At 49.4% G+C, this 25,718-nt stretch overlaps 1 protein-coding gene across 1 annotated transcript; it reads right to left on the reverse strand.

The window, feature by feature from the left end:
- Positions 1-269: 269 nt before the first annotated feature.
- LOC119967989 (gastrula zinc finger protein XlCGF7.1-like) lies at positions 270-8,868 on the reverse strand. Its single transcript, XM_038801088.1, has 5 exons — positions 8,836-8,868; positions 7,975-8,283; positions 7,384-7,482; positions 5,337-6,443; positions 270-312 (listed from the first exon to the last, which is right to left on the reverse strand). The coding sequence occupies exons 4-5, from the start codon at positions 6,095-6,097 to the stop codon at positions 270-272; spliced, it is 804 nt and encodes a 267-aa protein (XP_038657016.1). The 5' UTR covers positions 6,098-6,443; positions 7,384-7,482; positions 7,975-8,283; positions 8,836-8,868.
- Positions 8,869-25,718: the final 16,850 nt, after the last annotated feature.

Raw genomic sequence — 25,718 nt, forward strand, 5'->3', positions numbered from 1 at the left:
TTAGATGACATTTTAATTTTGGGTAAGACTGAAGAGCAACACCTCAGCCACCTGGGTCAAGTTTTAAAAAGATTTTCAGAGGCAGGACAGCATCTGAAACAGAACAGGTGCAATTTTCAGGCACTGAGCATGGAATATCTCAGCCACACAACCACTGCATTAGGTTTATCTCCTGTGGAAGGGAAGGTTTGATTGATTAAGGAAGCTCGAGAGCCCAGGATACAGTAGTACACATCATTTGGAGGTTTGATAAACTATTACGGAAAGTTTTAGTCAGACCTGTCGACAGTCTTGGCTCCACTGTACCTACTTCTACACAAAGAAACAAAATGGAAGTGAGAATTTCAAAGATGTGAAAGCCCTACGGCAATCGAAAAATCTGCTAGTCCATTTTGATCCAGATAGGAACTTATTCTGTCATGCGATGCCTTGCCCTACAGTGCGGGGATGATACTTTCTTGTGTCAGGGGTGGCAAAGTGGTTAGCACTGCTCCCTCACAGCACCAGGGATCCAGGTTCAATTCCAGCCTTGGGTGACTGTATGGAGTGCCCGTTCTCCATGTGGATTTCCTACCATAGTCCAAAGATTTGAAGGATAGGTGAGGTTATGGGGATAGGATGGGGGAGTGGGCCTGGGTAGGGTGCTTTCAGAGAGTCGGTGCAGACTCAATGGGCTTCCTTCTGCCCTGTATGGGTTCTGTGGTTCTATTAATGGAGGACGGCTCTGAAAAAACTATTGATTTTGCATCTAGAATGCAGAGAGCTGAAAAGGGGTATCAACAGTTGGACAAAGAAGGTCCAGCTATCATTTTTGTGGTTAAAATGTATTCATCAGTAGCACCTCTATGGTCGCTCGTTCACCATATGTACTGACCACAAGCTGTGATGAGTCTGTTCAGTGAGTCAAAATGTATTCCTCCCATGGCCTCAACAAGAATACATCAATGAGCACTTCCATTGTCAGCATATTGTCATGAGAATGTCACTTTAAGAAATGTTTGGCTGCTCATGTTACTGCAGTGATGTCAGAGTTTGGGTGGAGCTGAGCTCTGGCTCTGCTTTTTAGTTTCACTTTGAGAAAAGCTTGGGTGTGTCTGTTTTTTTTTTGTTTTGTTTTTAGTGGGAGCTGAAGCCAGACAAAGCAGGTGTACTGCTCTTCTCTCAGCCATGAAAAGACTATCTCTTGATCATTTGGTGAATTCAGAATTAGAAATGTTCTCAGTAGTGAATGTAAACCTGATGTGTTTCTGTGAATAGGTGTTTATTTTGTCTTCTGGATGCTGTTTGGGAAGTTATTAAGGACTACATAGTGTTGTATTCTTTGGGGGTTGTATTTGAATTGATCGTTGCTAAGATGTTCACTGTATGTTTTAAAAATGTTAATTTGAGATCATAGAATAAACATTGTTTTGCTTTAAAAAATACTTACCCATTTCTGCTGTCCCATACCTGTAGAGTGGGCCGTGTGCTCCTCATACCACAATCTATTAAAAGTTGAGAGTCAGGTGAACTCCATGATACACTTTGGAGTGGTTCTCTAAATCCTGGCCCATAACAATAACAGTACACCAAGTGTACAGGGCAGAGAAGGACAATGCTAATGCGGACATGTTGAGTCTTCTCCCTTTACTGGATTTGCCAATCGAGTATTATGTCCCCCCCCCCCCCCCCCCCCCCAAGACAATTTTCGGAGTGGAGAGACTTGCCATTTCTACTGAGTGCCAAACAAATTAAACAGTGGACGGATAGAGATCCTATTCTGTCATAAATTTAAAGTTTTCAGAGGAGGGCAGCACTGCTGCGCAGTGGTGAGCACTGCTGCGCAGTGGTGAGCACTGCTGCGCAGTGGTGAGCACTGCTGCGCAGTGGTGAGCACTGCTGCCTTACGGCACCGTGGAGCCGGGTCCGATCCCGGCCCTGTGTCGCTGTCCGCCTGGAGTTTGCACATTCTCCCGTATCTGCATGGGTCACACCCAAAGATGTGCAGGATAGGTGGATTGGCCCTACTAAATTGTCCTTATTTGGAAAAAAAAGAATTGGGCACTTTAAATGAAACAATTTGGCAGCAAGGATGGCCATGCATCATAGAAGATGATGAGTTGAAGCCTTATGTGAGGTACAAAGACAAGTTAAGTGTGAAGGATGGTTGCATACTTTTGGGTCCACTTCTTGGTTGTTTGCAAGGAATGGATGAAATTTACAAGGTTCATCCAGGTGCTGCTTGACTTAAGTGTCTCGCCAAGTCTTGTTTGGTGAACTAATATTTTTTTTTAAATTTAGATTAGCCAATTATTTTTTCCAATTAAGGGGCAATTTAGCGTGGCCAATCCACCTACTCTGCACATTTTTGGGTTGTGGGGGCGAAACCCACGCAGACACGGGGAGAATATGCAAACTCCACACGGACAGTGACCCAGAGCCGGGATCGAACCTGGGACCTCAGTGCCGTGAGGCGGTTGTGCTAACCACTAGGCCACCGTGCTGCCCTTGGTGAACTAATATTGACCAGGATTTGGAGAACAAAGTGAAATCCTGTTCTGCCTGTCAATCTAACCAGAAGATAGTGCCAATAGTACCATTACATTCTTGGGAGTGGCCCAGTCGCCCTTGTTCGAGAATTCACATGGGTTTTGCAGGTCCATTCATGGGTCATGTGCTGTTAGTCATTGTGGTTGCATGTTCTAAGTGGTCAGTAATATATATCATGAAAAACATTACAGCTCCCTGTATCATAAAGAAGATACGGCAAGCCATTGCAACTCACGGGTTACCGGATTCTCTCATTTCTGATAATGGCACAACACTTACGAGCAAGCTGTTCATACATTGAAGGAAGGATTGAAGAGGATGACAGGTGATACTTTTAGGGACCAAGCTCTCGAGGTTTTCATTTCAATATTGTATCATCACAAACAACTACAGGCCTCTCACCAGCTGAATTATCGATGGGTAGTAGATCAAAGTCTCACCTGGAACTGCTACATCCAAAGGTCAACGCAAAAGTGGAAAGGAGGCAAGAAAAGCAGGAGACACATGATTATCTTTCTAAGCAGAGACTTTTTAAACCCGAATTATTGTGTTTATATTAGGAATTTTGGCAATAACCAGTGTTGGCTATCTGTTTTATTCTTAACCCAAGTAGTTCAGTATCTTTGGTAGTTAAATTGAACAATGGAATAATTGTTCGCAGGCACCAAGATCATAAATCATAACATTTTCATAGAATCATAACATTTACAGTGCAAAAGGAGGCCATTCGGCCCATCGGGCCTGCACCAGCCCTTACAAAGAGCACCCTTATTTAAGGGTGCTATTTAATTTAAGGATCTTATTTAATCATATTTATCTTGCAAAAATACCAGACAACACAACTGAAGAAAATATGGATGTGGAAATTCAACAAGAAATGGTTCCTGTTGTACCAGGACTCCAGTGGACTCTACTTCAGGAGGGTGACACTCTACCTATTCATTTACCCACATGTTCAATTGAACTAAGTCCAGCATCACCAGAGTTGAGAGTCACCAGTGGTACTGCAGACATAGGAAAATAAAAATTAGGAGCAGAAGTAGGTAATTCAGCCCTTTGAGCCTGCTCCGCCATTGGCTGCAGTACCATTGGTGACTCTCAACTCTGGTGATGCTGGACTTAGTTCAATTGAACATGTGGGTAAATGAATAGGTAGAGTATCTGCATGAGTGTCACCCTCCTGAAGTTGAGTCCACTGGAGTCCTGGTACAACAGGAACCATTTCTTGTTGAATTTCCACAACCACATTTTCTTCTGTTGTGTTGTCTGGTATTTTCGCAAGACAATTATGATTAAATATGACTAATATTTTGATGTTTAACTAGGTGCTCCCATTTGACTCAAATGGGAGCACCTAGTTAAACATCAAAATATTAGTAACAGAATAAAATTACAACTAGTGGCAGTTAAATATAAATATATACAGGTAACAATTATTAATGGCGTCACAGCACTCACTGATGACATCAGCAAAAGATTTAAATAAGATCAATAATAATAACACTCTAACACCCCCCACCTTTAATTTTAATCCCCTTTAAAGACAAAAATGCAATGCCATTACACTAATGCCTTAATTATACATCAGTCATTTAGGACCTTAGTGACTATGCTACGATCAACCAAAGAACATACAGTGCAGAAGGAGGCCAATCGGCCCATCAAGTCTGCTTCGACCCACTTAAGCCCTCACCTCCACCCTATCCCCGTCACTCAATAACTCCTCCGAACCTTTTTTGGTCACGAAGGGCAATTTGTCATGGCCAATCCGCCTAACCTGCAAGTCTTTAGTCTGTGGGAGGAAACCGGAGCACCCGGAGAAACCCGCGCAGACACGGGGAGAACGTGCAGTCTCCGCACTGACAGTGACCCAGCAGGGAATTGAACCTGGGACACTGCCGCTATGAAGCCACAGTGCTAATCACTTGTGCTACCGTGCTGCCCCCATGATCTGATTGACTAATATTTTGATGTTTAACTAGGTGCTCCCATTTGAGTATTTTAAACTTTGTTGTTTTTATATATTAAAGAACGTTTACTTTTAACATATTCTCAACTACCTTTTTGTGGTCAAGTTACCGCACCAATGAACACGGTTCAGTGTTCAATATGGTAAACAGCAAAATGGAATCACAATAGTTACTCATGGACTAGCTGCTGTTTGAGCAGGTGGATGATTGAGTGAATCCCTTTTCTACAGTTGGAGCAGGTAAATGCTCTCTCCCCGGTGTGAGTGTAGACGTTTCAGAAAGTTGGCTAACTCAGCGAATCCTTTCCAACACTTGGGCCAGGTGAACAGTCTCCGCCCACCCTTGTGAATTCACTGGTGTAGTCAGTGGGGATGATGATTTCCTGAACCCCTGTCCCACTGATAGGTCACCTGAATAGTCTCTCTTCAGCGTAATCATATTGATGGGACAGCAACTCTCCAGAGCATTTATAGCACATCCTGCAGCCCAGGAAAGGTCTCATGACAGTTTTGAACTCGCTGGTGGGTCAGCAGGTGGGATGACTGAATGAATCCCTTCCCACACTCGGAGCAGGTAAATGGTCTCTCCCCAGTGTGAAGTCGCTGGTGTACAGTGAGTTCGGAAGATCGCTTGAACCCAGTCCCACAATAAGAGCACCTGAACGGTCTTTCATCCGTGTGAACACGTTGATGGGACATCAGTTCCCTCGAACTTTTATAGCACTTCCCACAGTCTGGGCATTTAAAAGGTCTCTCCTCACTGTGAGCTCGCTGGTGTGTCAGCAGGTGGGATGACTGCTTGAATCCCTTCCCACACACAGAGCAGGTAAACGGCCTCTCCCCAGTGTGAGTGAGTTTGTGTACATGCAGGCTGCTGCACTGAATGAATCCCTTCCCACATACAGAGCAGATGAACGGTCTCTCCCCAGTGTGAATACGTTGATGCGCAGTGAGGGCTGATAACTGACTAAAAACTTTTCCACAGCGAATGCAGCTGAATGGGTTCTCCTTGGTGTGAGTTCGCTGATGTGACAGAAAGCTGGATGATTTGGCAAATTCCTTCTCACACAAAGAGCAGGTGAACGGCCTCTCCCCAGTATGAACTCGCTTGTGTGCATTGAGGTTGGATGAAGACCTGAATCTCTTTCCACAGAAAGTGCAGTTGAAAGGCTTCTCCTCAGTGTGAGTTCGCTGGTGTGTGAGCAGTTTTGATGACAGAGCAAATGCCTTCCCACACACAGAACAGGTGAACGGCTTCTCCCCTGTGTGAATTCGCTGGTGTGACCGAAGTCCGGATCGCCCAGAGAAATCTTTCCCACACGAACAGGTGAATGGCCTCTCCCCGGTGTGAACTCGCTGATGTGCGTTCAGGTTGGATGAACATGAGAACCTCTTTCCACAGTAAGTGCAACTGAAAGGTCTCTCTTCCGTGTGAACACGCTGGTGTAACCGCAGGTGGGATGACAAAGTAAATCCTTTCCCACAGACAGAGCACGTGAATGGCTTCTCTCCTGTGTGACTGCGTCGATGATTATCCAGCAGGTATGGATAACTGAATCCTTTACCACATTCCCCACATTTCCACGGTTTCTCCATCATGCTGGTGTCCTTGTGTCTCTTCAGGCTGGACAATCAACTTGAAGCCTCATCCAAACACACAATATGTATCTGGTTTCTCTCCACTGTGAATGATGCTTTCTTAATAAAGAATAACTTCCACAGTCAGTACAGTGGAACACTCACTCAGGTATGTGTGTGTCTCTTGGTGCTTTTCCTTCATACTGAGTTGTGAAATCTTCTTCCACAGACAGAACAGGGAAATATTTATCTTTCCACTGTCAAAAGCCAATGATGTTTAGGTCATGATGAATTATGTAGCACTGTCAGACTTTGATGTGAAGTTTAATTTGAGTTTCTTGTCGATAAATCCTTCTCTTCTAATACCCTGGGAAAGGAGTTCACAAAACAAATTCAGAACAGACAATTCTCCTTTCTATGGAACATTTTTACTTTTCTCATTTACCCAGTAAATAGAGTCTTAGAGTTTTAAACACAGAAAGAGGCCCTTCGGCACATCATGTCCACACTGGTCATCAAACACCTAATGGCGGAGCAGGCTTGAAGGGCCGAATGGCCTACTCCTGCTTCTATTTTCTCTGCACCTTTCTACGTATTCTAATCCCATTTTCCAACTCATGGTCCATAGCCTTGTATGCAATGGCATTTAAAGTGCTCATCTAAATACGTCTTAAATGTTGTGAGAGTTCCCGCTTCTGCCACCCTTTCAAAAACAACCTTCAGCCATCACCTCCTACCACAAGCCAGTTTTGGATCCGATCTGCCATATTGCCCTGAATCTGTTTGGGCTCTTACCTTCTTCATCAGCCTCCCACGTGGGATTTTTTCAAAATCCTTACTAAAGTACATGATCAATCAACATCTACAGGTTAGGTGGATTGGCCATGCTAAATTGCCCGTAGTGTCCTTAAAAGTAAGGTTAAAGGGAGGGGGGGGGGGGGGTTGTTGGGTTACAGGTATAGGGTGGATACGTGGGTTTGAGTAGGGTGATCATTGCTCGGCACAACATCGAAGGCCGAAGGGCCTGTTCTGTGCTGTACTGTTCTATGTTCTACACACCTAGTCACCTCCTCAAAAAATTCAATTAAATTTAAAAGACATGATTTCCCTTTGACAAAACACCCACCTCACACACACTCACTCCGCACTGGACTGAAATCAAAACAAATCACACCGACTCCACCATTTTGTCTCCAATCCTAGCCCCCTCCCCCTCCCCAAACCCAATCACACCGACTGAATTAAGTTCTCCGGTCCGTGTTCAGAGTGAGAGGAAAATTAAGTCAATAATTTTTGATCCTACTTACAGAACCAGGACGTCACACCCACTCTCTGTTTGAGTATCAGTGACTCACACCTACTCTGTTCAATGTTGAACCATGGACCTGTTCCTGGGTAAATACTTCCTGCAGAGGCACAAAAGCAGTGATTGTCACAGAAAGTCAGAAATGCAGTTGGTGTCTTTAACCTCATTTTACTATTTGTTCCTGGACAGATATTCTCAATTACATTTTGAAATACAAACTGAAATCTGATATCAGAGGGTAAATTAAAATATAATTTTAGGATTGATCCTACCCCATAATGTTATACTCATTTGTCACTCTAATATTAAAATTCTCATTGGAAATACATCATGTTATTGTTATTTTAATAGTTCTTTTCACAGATGCTGTAAAATGTTTATTAAACAAATTAATATATTTTTCAGTGTATGAATAATATATAAAAATATTTTAAACACAACCACCCAATGTGGGGTTCGAGACCAGACTCTGGGTTTAAAAACTCCACAAACTGAACCAGCCTGGAAATCGCGCGCGTTCACAAAACCTTTCCAACTCCCTCCACCCCATCACCGCGAGGTAAACACGGCCTATTCGGGGCCTCAGGCCTACCCCAACAGTTGATAAAGTTGATGTCCATTTCTCCCGTGTTGACAATCCCTTCACTCTCTCTCTCACCATGACTGACACGGAACATGTTCACAGCACAGACACCCACACTGCACCTGCGCACTGGGAAGGATCTCTCCGGCCACCAAGTTAAGACAAGAAGGCGGGGCTTTGTGCAGGGTGCGTGAGCAACGGCGGCCATCTTGGTGAGGGCAAATTAATTAGGCGGGGCGAACACGGTGGCAGACCCGAGTTCCCCAGGCAACCGGCGGCCGTCATCTTCAGGTGGCGATTTTCAAATCAGTTTGTGACCTGTTCAGAGGCAAATGAGATTTTCGTGAGATATCTGTAAGAACAATAACATTTGCACAAATTACAGTTCAAAATTAAATCAGAATGCTGGAAATACTCAGTTCTGAAGCATTGGCATATATGTGAGAGAACGTTTGGAGTCTGGACAATACCTCGGGGCTGTTAGCTCACTGGGCTAAATCGCTGGCTTTGGAGGCAGGCCAGCAGCACGATTCCCGTAACAGCCTCCCCGAACAGGCACTGGAATGTGGCGACTAGGGGCTTTTCACAGTAACTTCATTGAAGCCAACTCGTCACAATAGGTGATTTTCTTTTTTCTTTCTTTTTTCTACAGCGCAGATGGAGGCCAGTCGGCAAAAAGGAAAGAACACCCGCTCGATCCCCGTAACTCCACCTAACCCTTTGGGCACTGGGGCGGGGGGGTGGGTGGGGGGATGGGAATTTTAAGCAGCATTTTTTTCAGAATGACCAATTCGCCGAACCAGCTGTTGGAACCAACAATTCTACGGACACGTGCTTGTAGGATTAGAATAGCGGTTTTAATATACTCACAACAGAGCCAGCCGGTTAGCGATTGAACTTTCGGTGAACTGGCCGGCTGACCATGTGGCACTGAGCTTTTATACAGGAGCTTCCGGGGGAGGAGTCCTGGGCAGAGCCAAGGGAGAAGCCCCATACAACTCGAGCATTCCCAGAGCTACTCCCCCTGGAGGACAGGTAGTGCAACTGCACTTACAATACAGACACATGTATATACAGATTACAATCCGGTGTGAATCACATTCACCACATTTACCCCCTGTGAAAGATCGAGTCCAGCGGGGGCGGTGGCTCACAGATTTAGTCTGTCCGGTGGATGAATTGTTCTCTTCGATCTGCGGAGCACCGGGGTGCAGCCTCTTGCGGTGGCTGGGTGGGTGTTGAGAGCTGGGGTACGATGGCTGACTCCGGGGCGGGTCCCGTCCGAACTTTATACACCTCTGGCTCGACTGGGGGCGCTGGGGGTGGGCTGGTTCTGGCTCGTGGAACCGGTGGGGTGAGCTTGCGGAATCGGGGCCCGAGGGGGCGGCAGCATAGGGAACGGGGTAAGGGGTTCCTCAGCGGGGGTAGGGGGGGCTGGATCCAGCAGGTGCCCGGTCCCGAAGGGATACTGTGTCCTGGCGACCGTCCGGGAACTCCACGAATGCGTACTGGGGGTTGGAATGGAGGAGGTGCACCTTTTCAACAAGGGGGTCAGTTTTGTGCCCCCTGACGTGCTTCCTCAGGAGGACCGGGCCTGGTGTCCTCAGCCACGCCGGAAGTGAGACTCCCGTGGTAGTGCCCCTAGAAAAAATGAAGAGTCGCTCGTGAGGGGTTTGATTTGTAGCTGTACAGAGGAGGGATCTGATTGTGTGGAGCGCGTCTGGGAGGACTTCTTGCCATTGGGAGACCTGGAGTTTTCTACACCGGAGGGTCAGCAGGACGGTCTTCCAGACCATCGCGTTCTCCCTCTCCACCTGCCCGTTCCCCCAGGGGTTGCAACTGGTAGTCCTGCTCGAGGCGATGCCCTTGTCCAGCAGGTACTGACGCAGCCAGTCGCTCATAAAGGACGAACCTCGGTCGCTGTGCACGTAGCTGGGGAAACCGAACAGGGTGAAGACACTATGCAGGGCCCTAATAACTGTGTGGGAGGTCATATCAGGGTATGGAATGGCAAAAGGGAATCGGGAGAACTCGTCGATGATGTTGAGGAAATAAATGTTCTTGTTAGTGGAGGGGAGTGGCCCTTTGAAATCGATCGCAAGGCGTTCAAAGGGCCTAGAAGCCTTGACCAGGTGGGCCCTGTCTGGTCTATAGAAGTGCGGTTTGCACTCTGCACAGATCGGGCAGTCCCTGGTAACCGCTTTTACCTCCTCGTTGGAGAAAGGCAGGTTTCGGGCTCTGATGTAGTGGGCGAGCCGGGTGACCCCTGGATGGCAGAGATCAATGTGGATGGCTTTCAGACGGCTGATCTGCACGCTGGCGCATGTCACGCGGGATAGGGCATCCGAGGGCTCGTTGAGCTTCCCCGGTCGATATTTAATATCGTAACTATAGGTGGAGAGTTCGATCCTCCACCGAAGGATTTTATCATTTTTTATTTTGCCCCTTTGCGAGTTGTCAAACATAAAGGCAACCGATCGTTGGTCGGTGATCAGGGTGAACCTCCTACCTGCGAGGTAGTGCCTCCAGTGACGAACAGCCTCCACGATGGCTTGTGCTTCCTTCTCGACTGAGGAGTGTCAGAGTTCTGAAGTGGATAGGGTACGGGAGAAAAATGCAACAGGCCTCCCTGCCTGATTTAAAGTGGCTGCTTGAGCTACGTCTGAGGCGCTGTCTCAACCTGAAAGGGAGTGGATTCATCCACCGCCCGCATGGCTGCTTTGGCGATGTCCTCCTTGATGCAGCTGAAGGCCTGGCTCGCCACAGCTGACAGGGGAAATCGTGTGGCCTAAAAGAGTGGGTGGGCTTTGTCCGCATATTGAGGGACCCACTGGGCGTAGTATGAGAAGAACCCCAAGCACCTTTTGAGGGCCTTGGGGCAATGAGGGAGGGGGAGTTCTAAGAGGGGCGCATGCGGTCCGGGTCTGGGTCCAGGTCTCCGTTCTCCACGACGTAGCCGAGGATGGCCAGTCTGTTTGTGCAGAAAACACATTTCTCCTTGTTATAAGTGAGATTTAATTTCAATGCCGTTTGGAAAAGACGGTGGAGGTTGGCGTCGTGGTCCTGCTGGTCATAGCCGCAGATGGTAACATTGTCCAGATACGGAAACGTGGCCCACAGCCCGTACTGGTCTACCATTCGGTCCATTGCTCGTTGGAACACCGAAACCCCGTTATTGACGCCGAAAGGGACCCGGAGGAAATGGAAGAGGCGGCCATCAGCCTCGAATGCCGTGTAGTGGCGGTCCTCCGGGCGGATTGGGAGCTGGTGGTATGCTGACTTCAGATCCACCGTGGAAAATAGCCGATATTGGGCGATCTGATTAACCATGTCTGCAATTCTGGGGAGGGGATACGCGTCTAGGAGCGTAAAGCGATTTATGGTCTGGCTATAGTCGACAACCATGCAACATTTTTCCCCGGTCTTGACGACCACCACCTGAGCTCTCCAGGGACTATTACTGGCCTCTATGATCCCCTCACTGAGCAGCCGTCGGACCTCCGATCGGATCAAGACCCTATCCTGTAGGCTGTATCGCCTGCTGCGAGTAGCTACTGGCTTGCAATCTGGAGTGAGATTGGCGAAGAGCGGAGGGAGGGAGATGCGCAGTGTGGTTAGGCTGCAGATCGTGAGTGGGGGCAGGGGCCCGCCGAAGCTGAGGGTGAGGCTCTTGAGGTTGCACTGGAAATCCAGGCCTAATAAGAGTGTCGCGCAGAGGTCGGGCAGGACATAAAGTTTAAATTTAGAACAACTAGCGCCTCGAATTGTGAGCGTAGCAACGGTGTGTCCTTGGATTTGGACTGAGTGGGAGCCCAAAGCGAGGGCGATAGTTTGGCTCACCGGAAAAATAGAAAGCAAACAGCGTCTTAACAGCTCTGGATGTATAAAGCTCTCGGTGCACCCGGAGTCAAAGAGGCATGGCGTGCTGTACCCATTGATCTGGACCTCCGCCATCGAACTTCGTAGGTGCTTGGGGCGGGATTGATCCAGGGTGACTGCGCTGAGTTGCGGGTAGACGGCGGCTCGATTAGCTGAGCTGGAGTGGCCCCATGATGACTGCCCTCTTGAGTTCGTAGTCGTCGAGGTGAGTTTCAGAGTTTGAAGGGGATGGATCCCAAGATGGCCACCCCCATGAGTCGTACATGGCCGGCCGCATGGAGGAGGATTGCCAAGATGGCTGCCCCCATGAGTCGCACATGGCCGGCCATATGGAGGAGGATTGCCAAGATGGCCGCCCCCATGAGTCGCACATGTCGGGTGGGGGCGGATTAGCATACAGGCTGCAGCATTTCAGGGCCTGCAGGCCTGTGAATTCAGGGAACGGGTGCTTTGAGCCGTGGGAGGGTTAGAGGCTGGGGCTTTCTTCGCCAGACACACTCTGGCATAGTGTCCTTTTCGCCCGCAGCTGCTGCAGGTCGCGTTATGGGCCGGGCAGTACTGCCGTGGGTGCTGGCTTTGGCCACAGAAATGGCAGGCTGGAGCAGCCGAGTAGCTGGCTGGGGCAGCAGAGTAACTGGCTTTTGCAGTGCGGTAGCTGGGGGGCCGTGCGGCACAGGCTTGGGGGGGACTGTTGGTCGGGGGTCCACGATGAGGTCGCGGGGTCCGTGGGAAACGAGGTGAGGCTGCGGAAGGAAACTTCCATAGTGGTAGCAGCCTCCACAGTAGGGTCTAAGTCCTGGGCCCCCTTTTCTAGCAGTCTTTGGCGCACATAGTTAGACCTAAGGCCCACCACGAAAACGTCCAGCACAGCAAGCTCCCTATGTTCCGCCGCGGTAACGGCTTGATAATTACAGTCATTGGAAAGATTGTTCAATTCCCTTACAAACTCAGCTAGCGTTTCTGTAGGCCGCTGACGGCGGGTCGTAAACACGTGGCGTGTATAAACCTCGTTAATGGGCCTAACGTACATTTTGTCCAATATTGCCAGCGCTGCGGTGTCAGAACCGGCCGGATTCAGCTGTGTGGATATTCTGTGGCTTACCCTCGCGTGCAGTAGGCTGAGTTTTTGTTCCTCCGTTGTTCCGGCGGTGCTGGCTTCTGCCAGGTAGGCTTTAAAACATCTCAGCCAGTGGGAAAAAATTTCCTTAGCCTCTGCATCCTCTGGGTCGAGTTCTTGGCGTCCGGGCTTGAGGGCTGCTTCCATGATTTCTTCGACTGTTTCCTGAGTATATTCAATTGTTGGAACCAACAATTCTATGGACACGTGCTTGTAGGATTTGAATAGCGGTTTTAATATACTCACAACAGAGCCAGCCGGTTAGCCATTGAACTTTCGGTGAACTGGCCGGCTGACCATGAGCTTTTGTACAGGAGCTTCCGGGGGAGGAGTCCTGTGCAGAGCCAAGGGAGAAGCCCCGTACAACTCGAGCATTCCCAGAGCTACTCTCCCTGGAGGACAGGTAGTGCAACAGCACTTACAATACAGACACATGTATATACAGATTACAATCCGTTGTGAATCACATTCACCATACCAGCACATGGGAGGAAACTCCGAGCAGCCGAAGGAAACCCACACAGACCTATGGGGATAATATGCAAACAGTCACCCAAGGTCGCAATTGAACCCGGGTTCCTGGCGCTGAGGCAGCAGTGCTCATTACTGTGCCATTCTTGAGTGAGTTGAAATGGCAAGAATTTCGGATAACAGCAAATTACTGTGGATGCTGGATTCTGAAACAAAAGGGAAAATGCTGGAAAATCTCCAAGGCTTTGATAAAGAGTCATCCGACTCGAAATGTTAGCTCTTTTCTCTCCCCAGATGCTGCCAGACTTGCTGAGATTTTCCAGCATTATCCCTTTCGTGGCAAGAATTTCGGCAGGTATTCCATCTGCAGCAGAGACTGTATGGTTCTTCAGCTGTCGATTGGCCTTTTCACTCTTGCTCCGGATTGGGGTTACACCGAGTCTGAGCCAGATCGACCATTGATGAAAGGGATTGAGGACTTTGAAATTTAAGATGGAGTCTTGATTGAGGAGTGCTTTATAATTTTCTCTCTGACTGCCTCCTTGTGATTAACGAGTTCCCCTCCATGCTTTGCTCTCAGTGTGTGGGCCATTGCGTGCTTGGGTCATAGATTGCCTTGACAGCTGAAGAATCTGCACATACCGTTTCTATGAGTGGTTGGATCTTCTGTCCACTTTCTACCTACCGTTTTGTTACTTCTGTTGTGTGTTTTGCAATCTGTCACCCCTTCCCCAATGATGACGAATAATGGGGAACTCCTCTAATCATTTCCTATATTTTGTGAGCCATCTTTCAATAAAGGTAGAATATATGACAAAATTCCTCATCGGCTCCAATGTGTCCGTTCAGCCTTCAGCCAACTGAGGAAAATAATATTTTATTTATTTTTCATGGGATGTGGGCATCACTGGCAAGGCCAGCAGTATTTCCCATCTCTAACTGTCTTTGAACTAAGGGGCTTGCTGGACCCAATTCACAAGAGCGTTAAAAGTTAACCAAAATACTGTTAGTCTGGAGTCTCATGTAGGCCAGGCAAGGTAAGAATGGCAGATTTCCTTCACTGAAGGACACAGAACATGGTACATACAATGCAGAAGGAGGCCATTCGGCCCATCGAGTCTGCACCGACCCACTTAAACTCTCACTCCCACCCTATCCCAATAACCCCTCCTAAACTTTTTTGGTCTCTAAGGGCAATTTATCATGGCCAATCCACCTAACCTGTACGTCTTTGGACTGTGGGAGGAAACCGGAGCACCCGGAGGAAACCCACGCACACACGCGGAAAACGTGCAGACTACGCACAGACATCCAGGATCACTCTATACCTTTGATCTAACTACTCGCTATCTTTATTTTGCATTTCCATTTTTCCACTGTAACTCTTGACGTTCGCACAAGCTGTTTTGATTCAAGCAAAGAACTGTTACTGTATTTTTGAAAGTTAAATCTATTGTAAACCATTAAGCTAATTATTTTTCTTAAAGTCTTTTGCTGGCAAGGGCTTTTTGGGAACATTTAATTTGTAACCATACGAAGATCTTAGTCTCTCAATTATAATCAATAGACACAATAAAATATTTTTATTTCGCATCCGAGAAGTGTAAATTAAATTCTACTGAGTTTTGAAGTGTATACGAGACTACACTTAAACCGCACGGTAGATTCCTACATGAGTATACAATGTAGGAGCATGAGTCAGCGATTGAATCCCTTGAGCCTGTTCCGCTAATTGATAAAAGCACGGAAGATCTGACTGTGGCCCTAACTCTTTTCAAAAAATAATTTTTATTCAAATTTTCCAACAACAAATTTTATCCCAACACCGAAAAGAGAAAAACAATAACCCCTCCCCCAATACAAAAATAATAAATTAACAACAGGAAAGAGTAATAAACATAGAACCATAAGAACAAACCCCCATAGCCCCCCCCCCCCACCCCGGGTTGCTGCTGAAGTTGACCACTCTCTAATGCTCCGCCAGGAAATCAAGAAAAGGCTGCCACCGCCGGAAGAACCCTTGCACCGACCCCCTCAGGGCAAACTTGACCCTCTCCAGTTTAATGAACCCGGCCATGTCGTTGATCAAGGATTCCGGGCTCGGGGGCTTCGCGTCCCTCCATTGCAAAAGGATCCTTCGCCGGGCTACTAGGGACTCAAAGGCCAGAATACCCCTCGCCTCCTGCACTCCCGGCTCCGATGCTACCCCAAAAATAGCGAGCCCCCAGCCCGGATCCACCCTGGAGCCAACCACCCTGGACAAGGTCCACGCAACCCCCTTCCAGAAAACCCTCCAACGCTGGACACGCCCAGAACATGTGGGTGTGATTCGCTGGGCTCCCCGAACACCTGCCACATCTGTCCTCACCCCCAAAGAACCAGCTCAGCCTGGTCCCAGTCATATGCGCCCTATGCAGCACCTTTAGCAGGATTACACTAAGCCGTGCGCAAGAAGAGAAGGAATTCACCCTCCCCAGGGCGTCCACCCACGTCCCCTCGTCAATCTCCCCCCTCCAACTCCTCCTCCCACTTCGCTTTTAGCTCCTCCGACGATGCCTCCTCCCCCTCCTGCATCACCTGATAAATTGCAGAGATCCTACCCTCGCCGACCCACGACCCCGAGAGCACCCTGTCCTGAAAACCCCTTGGCGGCAAAAGCGGAAACTCTGCTACCTGCCGCCTAACAAACGCTCTAATCTGCATGTACCTAAAGGAATTCCCTGGGGGTAGACCCCACTTCCCCTCCAACTCCTCTAAGGTCACAAACTTCCCGTCTAGGAAGAGGTCCCCCATCCTCCTGATACCGGCCCTGTGCCAACTCAAAAACCCCCCATCTATCCTCCCTGGTACAAACCGGTGGTTCCCCTGTATTGGGGACCAAACCGAGGCCTTCACTTCCCCCCTATGCCTCCTCCACTGCCCCCAGATTTTGAGGGTAGCCACCACTACCAGACTCGAAGAGTACCTTGCCGGGGGGGGAGCGTCACCAGCGCCTCTAAACTTGTGCCCACACAGAGCGCTGCCTCCATCCTCTTCCATGCGGCTCCCTCCCCCTCCATCACCCACCTGTGAATCATTGCCACGTTCGCAGCCCAGTAATACCCACACAGGTTGGGCAGCGCTAATCCACCCACCTCCCTGCCTCGCTCCAAGAATACCCTCCTCACCCTCAGGGTCTTCTGCGCCCATACAAACCCCGTAATGCTCCTGTTAACCCTCCTAAAGAAAGCCTTCGGAATCATAATGGGTAAACACTGGAAGAGAATCAAAAACCTCGGGAGCACCGTCATCTTAACCGACTGAACCCTGCCCGCTAGGGAGAGTGGCAACACATCCCACCTCCTGAACTCCTCCTCCATCTGCTCCACCAGCCTGGTGAAGTTTAACCTATGCAGGGCCACCCAGCTCCTGGTTATCTGGACTCCCAGGTATCTGAAGCTCCTCTCTGCCCTTTTCAGTGGGAGCTCCACTATCTCTTTCTCCTGGTCCCGCATATGCACTACAAACAGCTCACTCTTCCCCACATTGAGGTTATAGCCAGAGAAGTCTCCGAACTCCCCCAGGATCCTCATCATCTCTGGCATCCGCCTGCCGGATCCGCAATGTACAGCAGTAAATCGTACAGCGACAGCCGGTGCTCCTCCCCCCCTCCCCCGCACAATCCCCCTCCAGTTCCTCGATTCCCTCAGTGCCATGGTCAGGGGTTCAATCGCCAATGCGAAGAGCAGGGGAGACAAGGGGCACCCCTGCCTCATCCCCTGGGACAACCGAAAGTCCTCTGACCTCCTCCCATTCGTCACCACGCTCGCCACCGGAGCACTATACAACAGCCTCACCCACCTAATGAATCCCTCACCAAACCCAAATCTCCTCAACACCTCCCACAGGTAGCTCCACTCCACCCTTTCAAAAGCTTTCTCCGCATCCATCGATGCCACTATCTCCGCCTCCCCGTCCACCGCCGACATCATTATGACGTTAAGAAGCTGCCGCACATTGACATTCAGCTGCCTCCCCTTCACAGAACCCGTTTGGTCCTCGTGAATGAGCTGCGGGACCACATCCTCACCCTCCTGGCCAGTATCTTGGCCAGCAGCTTCGCGTCCACATTGAGGAGCGAGATCGGCCTGTAAGATCCACACTGGAGGGGGTCCTTACCCCGCTTCAAGATCAGCAAGGCCCCCCCTCCCTTGCCTCATTCAGGATCCGTACTAACAGCGGGCCAAACAGGTCTGAAAGCGTCTTGTAAAATTCCACCGGTAACCCGTCACGCCCCAGTGCCTTCCCTGACTGCATACTCCCCATCGCCTTGATCAGCTCCTCCCCCGCTCATGGGAACTCCAGCTTGTCCAAGAAGCTGTCCATCCCACCCTCCTCACCAGGGGGCACTGACCGGTACAACTCTTCATAAAAGGTCCTGGACACCCCGTTAATGCCCCTTGCACTCCGCACCAGACTCCCTCCTACACCTCTAACTCCCCCTATCTCCCTCGCCGCCGCCCGCTTCCGGAGCTGGTGGGCCAGCATCTGACTTGCCTTCTCCCCGTACTCATATACCGCCCCCTGTGCCCTCCTCTACTGCGCCTCCGCTTTCCGGGTGGTCAATATGTCAAACTCCGCTTGGAGACTACTATACTTGCTCAAAAGCCCTTCTTCCGCCGTACCTCTTGTCCACCCTTACCATTTCTTCCACCAACCTCTCCCTCTCATTTTTCTCCCCCCTCTCCCTGTGTGCCCTAATAGAAATCAGCTCCTGTCTAACCACCACCTTGAACCCCTCCCAGACCACCCCCACCTGCACCTCCCTATTGCCATTCGCTTCCAAATACCCCTCTATGCACCTACGGACCCGCCCACATACCTCCTCATCCGAAAGCAGCCCCACCTCTAACCTCCACAGCGGGCGTTGATCCTTCCTCTCCCCCAGCTCCAGGTCCACCCAATATGGAGCGTGGTCAGATATGGCTATCGCTGAGTACTCCGCCCCTACCACCCTCAGAATCAGCGCCCTGCTGAAGACAAAAAAGTCGATCCGGGAGAAAGCCTTATGGACGTGGGAGAAAAACGAGAACTCCCTACCTCCCGGCCTCATAAACCTCCAAGGGTCCACCCCTCCCATCTGGTCCATAAACCCCCTCAGCACTGTGGCTGCCGCCGGCCTCTTACTGGTCCTGGACCTTGAACGATCCAGGGCCGAATCCAGCACTGTATTAAAATATCCTCCCAATATCAAGCCCCCCGTCTCAAGGTCTGGAATCCGGCTCCGCATGCGCCGCATGAAGCCTGCATCGTTCCAATTTGGTGCGTACACATTGATCAGCACCACCCGCTCCCCTTGGAGTCTACCGCTCGCCATTACATATCTGCCACAGCTATCCGCCACCACGCTCGACGCCACAAACGACAAGCTCTTTCCCACCAAAATCGCCACCCCCTGACTCCTCTCATCTAACCCCGAATGGAACACTTGTCCAACCCACCCTCTTCTCAGCCTAACCTGATCCGCCACCCTAAGGTGCGTTTCCTGGAGCATAGCCACGTCCGCCCCTAGTCCCTTCAAGTGCGCCATCACCTGGGCCCGCTTCACCGGCCCATTCAGCCCCCTTACATTCCATGTGACCAGCCGAATCGTGGGGCTATTCACCCTCCCTCTCCGCCGGTCAGCCATAACTCTCCCTCTGCCCACCACGAGCCCGCAGTACCCCCACGGCCCGTTCCCCACGGTGGCAGATCCCCAACCCGACCCCCCCCCATCACCATCTGTTCCCCTTCGGCCCTTCCAGCAGCAAAACGGTACCCCCCTACTCCCCCCCACCTCAACACTCCCCTCTAGGGCCCCCATCCCCCCAGCTGCGTTGCCCCTTTCGTCGTACTTCCGTAAGTCAGCCGACTCCTGCTGACCCCGGCTGCTCCCGCCACCCCAACGACCACCCCGGTGTGACACAACCGCCATTCCCCCTGCCTGGTGCAGGCCCCTCCCACTCCGCCTCCAGCACGGGAAAAAAGCCCGCGCTTCCATCTGAAACCCCGCCCCCCCCACCTAAAACGCGGGAAAGAAAAGGGCGCGCGACCCAGCTGCAATACAGCTCCCCAACCTCCACCAGTGAAAAAGGCACCGAAATAAATAGTTGAAAAGCCCCAAAAAGAGAAAAAACAAAAAAGGACCAACAAAGAAGTATCAGGGAGAACAGAGCCTCCGGACAATATACATCAGTCCCCAACCCCCCTCAGTCCTCAGTTCGAGTCCAGCTTCTCTGCCTGGACGAAGGCCCAGGCATCTTCCGGGGAGTCAAAATAGAGCTGGCGTTCTTTATAAGTGACCCAGAGGCGTGCCGGCTGTAGCAGGCCGAACTTCACCCCTATCTCTGCAGCACTGCATTCGACCGGTTAAAACCAGCCTTTCTCTTCGCCACGTCCGCACTCCAGTCCTGATAAATCCGGATCTCTGCGTTCTCCCACCTGCTGCTCCTCTCCCTCTTGGCCCACCTCAGCACACACTCACTGTCGACGAAGCGGTGAAAACGGACCAGCACCTCCCTTGGTGGCTCGTTCGGCCTGGTCTTTCACAGCAACACTCGATGGGCACCCTCCAGCTCCAAGGGCCCTTGGAAGGACCCCGCACCCATTAGCGAGTTCAGCATCAAGGCCACATAGGCCCCCAGGTCCAATCCCTCCAGCCCCTCCGGGAGGCCCAGGATCCGCAAGTTCTTCCGCCACGAGCGGTTCTCCATTTCCTCCATCCTCGCTTGCCATTTTTTGTGGAGCGCCTCGTGCGATTCCACCTTCACTGCCAGGCCTAGGATTTCATCCTCGTTCTCTGAGGCCTTGTGCCGTAACTCGCGGATCTCTGCACCCTGAGCCGTCTGAGTCGCCATGAGCTTATCCAGTGAGGCCTTAAGCGGAACCAGCAGCTCAGCTTTCAGCTCCCTGAAGCAGCGCTGGAGCAGCTCCTGCTGCTCCTGCGCCCACTGCTGCCACGCTGCCAGTTCCCCGCCCGCCGCCACCTTGTTCTTCCTGCCTCGCACCTTTCTTTGCTCCAAAGCCAATTTTTTGACCCCCGCTCCTGGTCCAGTCCATCCACTGGCAGATAGACACAGCAGATATGTTCCCCCACCGGGAAAGGTCCAGCCAGCACCGCTACCGGCCCTTAAAAGAGCCCAAAAGACAAAAAAAAGTGGAGCCACCGAATGTGCAGCTTAGCTCCGCATCACCGCAACCGGACGTACTGTGGCCCTAACTCTACTGTATACCAGCTATAACTGTTGACTCCCTTGTTAATCAAGAAACCATCTAACTCTGTGTTAAAAATGTTCAATAACCCAGCCTCGGTTGCTCTCTGAGCAAGGGAATTCCACAGACGAACAAACTATGAGATATTGAAAAGTTCCCTTCATCTCCGTCTTAAATAGGAGATCCTTATTTTTAAATTATGTCTTCTAGTTCGTGTTTATCCCAGAAGGGAAAAATACTCTGACAGCATCCACCCTGTCAGGTCCCATCAGGATCTGATATGTTTCAATAAGGTTACCTCTCATCCTTCAACACAGACGCAACATGAGCACCTTTCCACATCGGATAACCCCTGCGTTCCAGGATTCAGTGAAGTGATTTTTTTCTGACCTTCTAATACAATTATGTATTTTTGAAGTATGGAGACCAGAACTGTACACGGTGCTCCAAATGTAGTCTCATTAATGCCCTGTGCAACTGGAGCAAAACATCCCTACTTCATATTTCATGCCACTTGTAATACACACCATTCTTTAATTTATCTTCCAGCATACTTGTTTACTTGGTGTACCTGCATACCAACCTTTTGTAAATCATATACCAGGACACTCAGATCCCTCTACCACAGAGTTCATCAATCTCTCTCCGTTTAATTAATTGCCACTTTTCTATTCTTCTTGTCAAAGTGGACAAGTTCAGATTTTCCCTAATTATAAGCCATTTGTCAATTGTTTTTGTCCACTCACTTAACCAATCTATATCCCTTTTCAGACACCTTATGTCCTTTTCACAACTTACTCTCCTACCTATCATTGTGCCATCAGCAAATTTAGCTGCCACACATTTGGTCACTTCCTCCAAATCATTGATATAGATTATAAATGATTGTGGCCTGAGCACTGATTCCTGTCGCACTACAGTCGTGACAGTTGCCAACCAAGGATGACCCATTTATCCCTACTATCTGCTTCCTGAAGCTAACCCATCCTTTATTCATGTTAATATGTCACCCCCTGCACCATGAGCTTTTATTTTTGTTGTAGTGACCTTTGACGTTGCACCACAGGAAATGCCTTTTGTAAATCCAGGTTCACCACATCTACAGCTTCCCCTTTATCCACGATCTTGTTACTTCCTCAAAGAACTCTAATAAATTAGCGAAATATGATTACCGTTTCACAAAATCAAGTTGACTGCCTCATTTCATTGAATTTTCTAAGTGTCCTGCCAAAACCTCTTTACAAAGAACAAAGAAAAGAACAAGTCTGTGCCAATCATGATGCCCTAACTAAAGGTAGCTTTGTGGTTAGCACTGTTGCTTCACAGCGCCAGAGACCCGCGTTCGATTCCCAGCTTGGGTCACTGTCTGTGTGGAGTCTGCACGTTCTCCCCGTGTCTGCGTGGGTTTCCTCCGGGTGCTCTGGTTTCCTCCCACAAGTCCCGAAAAATGTGTTTGTGAGGTGAATTGGACATTCTGAATTTTCACTCAGTGTACCCGAACAGGCGCCGGAGTGTGGCGACTAGGGAATTTAGTGTTAATGTAACGCTTCTTGTGACAGTAATAAAGATTATTATTACAAACAAAAACCTTTCTCAGTCCGTATCCCTCTATTCCCTCCCGATTCATGTACCCACCCAGATGCCTCTTAAATGTTGCTAATGTGTCTGTTTTCACCACATCCTCTGGAACTGCAGTCCAGGCACCCACGACTCTCTGCATGAAAAACTCACCCCGCACATCTCCCTTAAACCTCCGCCCTCTCACCTTGAACATGTGCCACCTTGGAATTGACACATCCAGCCTTGGAAAAAGCCTCTGACTATCCACCCTCTCATAATTTTGGAGACCTCTATCAGGTCTCCCCTCAGCCTTTGTCTTTCCATGGAAACAATCCTAGTTTATTCAACCTGTCATCAGTCAACACCCTCAAGACCAGACAAAATCCTGGTGAACCTTCTTTGCACTCTCTCCAAAGCTTCCAAGTCCTCCTTATAATGTGGTGACCAGAACTGCACGCAATACTCCAAATGCGGCCTAACCAAGGTGTTATACAGCTGCAACATTATTTCTCAACTCCTGTACTCATTGCCCCTGCCAGTGAAGGCAAGCATGCTGTATTCCTTCCTTCTTAATCACCTTGGCCACCTGTGTTGCCACTTTTAGGGAACTACAGAGCTGCATGCCCATATTCCCTCTGTATGTTAATGTTCCTAAGGGTTCTGCCATTTACAGTATAATTCATACCTAGATTTGAGCCTTCAAAATGCATCACCTCGCATTTGTCCGGATTAAACTCCCATCTGCCATTTCTCTGCCCAAGTCTCCAATCTATCTATATCCTGTTGTATCCTCTGACAATCCTCACCACTATCAACAACTATAATAATATAATAGTCTTTATTGTCTCAAGTAGCTTACATTAACACTGCAATGAAGTTACTGTGAAAATCCCCTAGTCGCCACAATCCAGTGCCTGTTCGGGTACACAGAGGGAGAATGCACCGAACAGCACGTCATTCGGGACTTGTGGGAGGAAACCGGAGCACCCGGAGGAAACCCACGCAGGCACAGGGAGAACGTGCAGACTCCACACAGACAGTGACCCAAGCCAGGAATCGAACCTGGGATGCTGGAGCTGTGAAGCAACAGTGCTATGCACTGTGCTACCATGCTGCCCAACTCCACCAATCTTCCTATCATCCACAAACTTACTGATCAGATCACCCACATTTTCCTCCAGATCATTTATATATACCACAAACAACTTCTTTAAGAAGAAGTAACCACTGTTACTTGTGAAATCGCTTACGTGTCTGCAGATGGGATGACTGATGAATCTCTTCCACACTTGGAGCAGGTGAATGGCTTTGCACCAGTGTAAAGTCACTGGCGTACAGCGAATGCAGATGATCGTCTGAAAACAGTTCCGCAGTGAGAGCACCTGAATGATCTCTTATTAATGTGAACACATTGATTGGTCATCAGTCCCATGAACCTTTGTAGTACTTCCTGTAGTCTGGGAATTTAAAAAGTCTCTCCTTGGTGTGAACGAGCTTTGTATCAGCAGGTGGGATGACTGAGTGAATCCCTTCCCACACTGAACAGGTGAATGGCCTCTCCCCACTGACTGTGGTGGTTTTTCTAAACGGAATGGGCAATTCACAAGCATTTTTTGCTAGCATGGCGATTCCCATGTAAAGGCCCTGACCCCAAAATCCACCACCCCCCCCCCCCCTCCCCCTCCCGTCCGCACCTCCCCCCCCCCCCCCCCCCCCCCCCCACCCCCACCCCCACAGTTGCTTTTCTCCAGACCTTACAGGTCATTCCTCTTTTTAAAAATAAATTTGGAGCACCCAATTCTTTTTTCCCAATTCAGGGTTAATTTAGCGTGGCCAATCCACCTACCCTGCTCATCTTTTGGTTGTGGGGATGAGACCAACGCAAACACGGGGAGAATATGCAAACTCTACACAGACAGTGACCCCGCGCCGGGATCAAACCCAGGTTCCCGGCGCCTTGAGGCAGCAGTGCTAACCACTCCACCACCGTGCTGCCCCTCCCGGGTCATTCTCCCCCCCGTGCGCCCAACCCAAAGGAGAGACATCACCCCAAAATGGTCCCCACACAGAGCATTCTCGAGCCACCCTCTTGGCCTACCGCAACCATCAACAATCCCTCATTTACTGCAGAGAGCATAACCAACAGAGTGCAGCACAATTAAACACTCTACTCCCAACACTGAATAGCCCCCCTCCAAAAAAAAGCAGCAATTTAACTTCAGTGCAAAGATATAATACAAAAAAGGTGGGTGCAACCACCTCCATAACAATCTTTAGATCCAAGATTGGATTGATTCAGGCCCAAATCTGACTCCATCAGGTGTGGTAAAAGCATTGTTCGCTTTCATGCAGCAGATGGGGGTATGGGGAGTGCAGACTTGTGACGTTTTTGCATCCGAAGGATAAAGATTTTTCGTTCTTTTCCCATGTTCCATCAGCTTTACTCACGTATTGACCTTTTGTTGTGGGTAGATCTCTCCTCCCCTGGGTGGAGAGAGCAGACTATTTGGCAATTGTGATTTCAGAACATCCCCCACATTTTGTGGATTTGATACCAGTCAAGCCCTTCCCAACGCCCGCCATGGAGATTGGATAAGGTGTTGTTGGCAGATAAAACATTTTACGAACGCATGGCCTTTCGTTATGGGGAATGTATAAAAGGTAATAACAGTGAGTCTATCTCACCTTCTACGTTGTGGGGAACCCCTTAGGGTGATCATTAGGGGGGAGATAATTTTCTACAAAGCGCACATGGAAAGGATTGCGAGGGCAGAGCGGCAGAGGCTGGTGACTCCATCCTTGAGGTGGACCATCAGTGCCCGCTTACCCCTACAAGATTCGGAAAAATCTGCAGTCGCGTTCGAGGGGGGTTTAGTTAGTGCCAGCTCCTGCAGACGTGGACGGGGCAGCAGTGGTGAAAAAAGATGAATGACCTTCACGTGGACTGGGTAAGTTTCCAGTCTCTCAATGCAGCCCCTCACCCACCCTTCATACCGCCAAGGTGATCACTTACCCAGTCATCTTGCGGGTTGCCCACCTGTCATGTGCCTCTCTTACCCCCCCCAACCCCAAATCAAAGAAGACACCATCATGACCTGCAACAATTTGAGTGATGATAGATTTCACCATGAAGCCTTGCATTGGGGTTCACACCAGTGTATCATGCGTGATATAAACTCTTGTATGAGCATTGAGGTTCAACTGTTTTGATGGAAACCAAATAAACTAAATCAAATGAACTGAGGGACAAATTAAAAGGGGCCCCTTAAAGGGATACTGCCTTTAAAAGAAAAACAAATCACAAATGAAAATTAAAACATGAAATGAAAATGTGATTTAAGAGGACCAATAATGCACCCCAGTCCCTGCGACCCAGCGGACACAGGCCCATGATAGTGCCCATGGACACTGTATGCTACGTCTCCAGGGACACTTGGCAATGGAAGTAGCCATGGTCATCCACTGCCTGAACCTGTTTGGCCAAGCCCAGGAGGAG

Source organism: Scyliorhinus canicula, chromosome 6 (genome assembly GCF_902713615.1).
Source record: "Scyliorhinus canicula chromosome 6, sScyCan1.1, whole genome shotgun sequence".
Taxonomy (NCBI): Eukaryota; Metazoa; Chordata; class Chondrichthyes; order Carcharhiniformes; family Scyliorhinidae; genus Scyliorhinus; species Scyliorhinus canicula.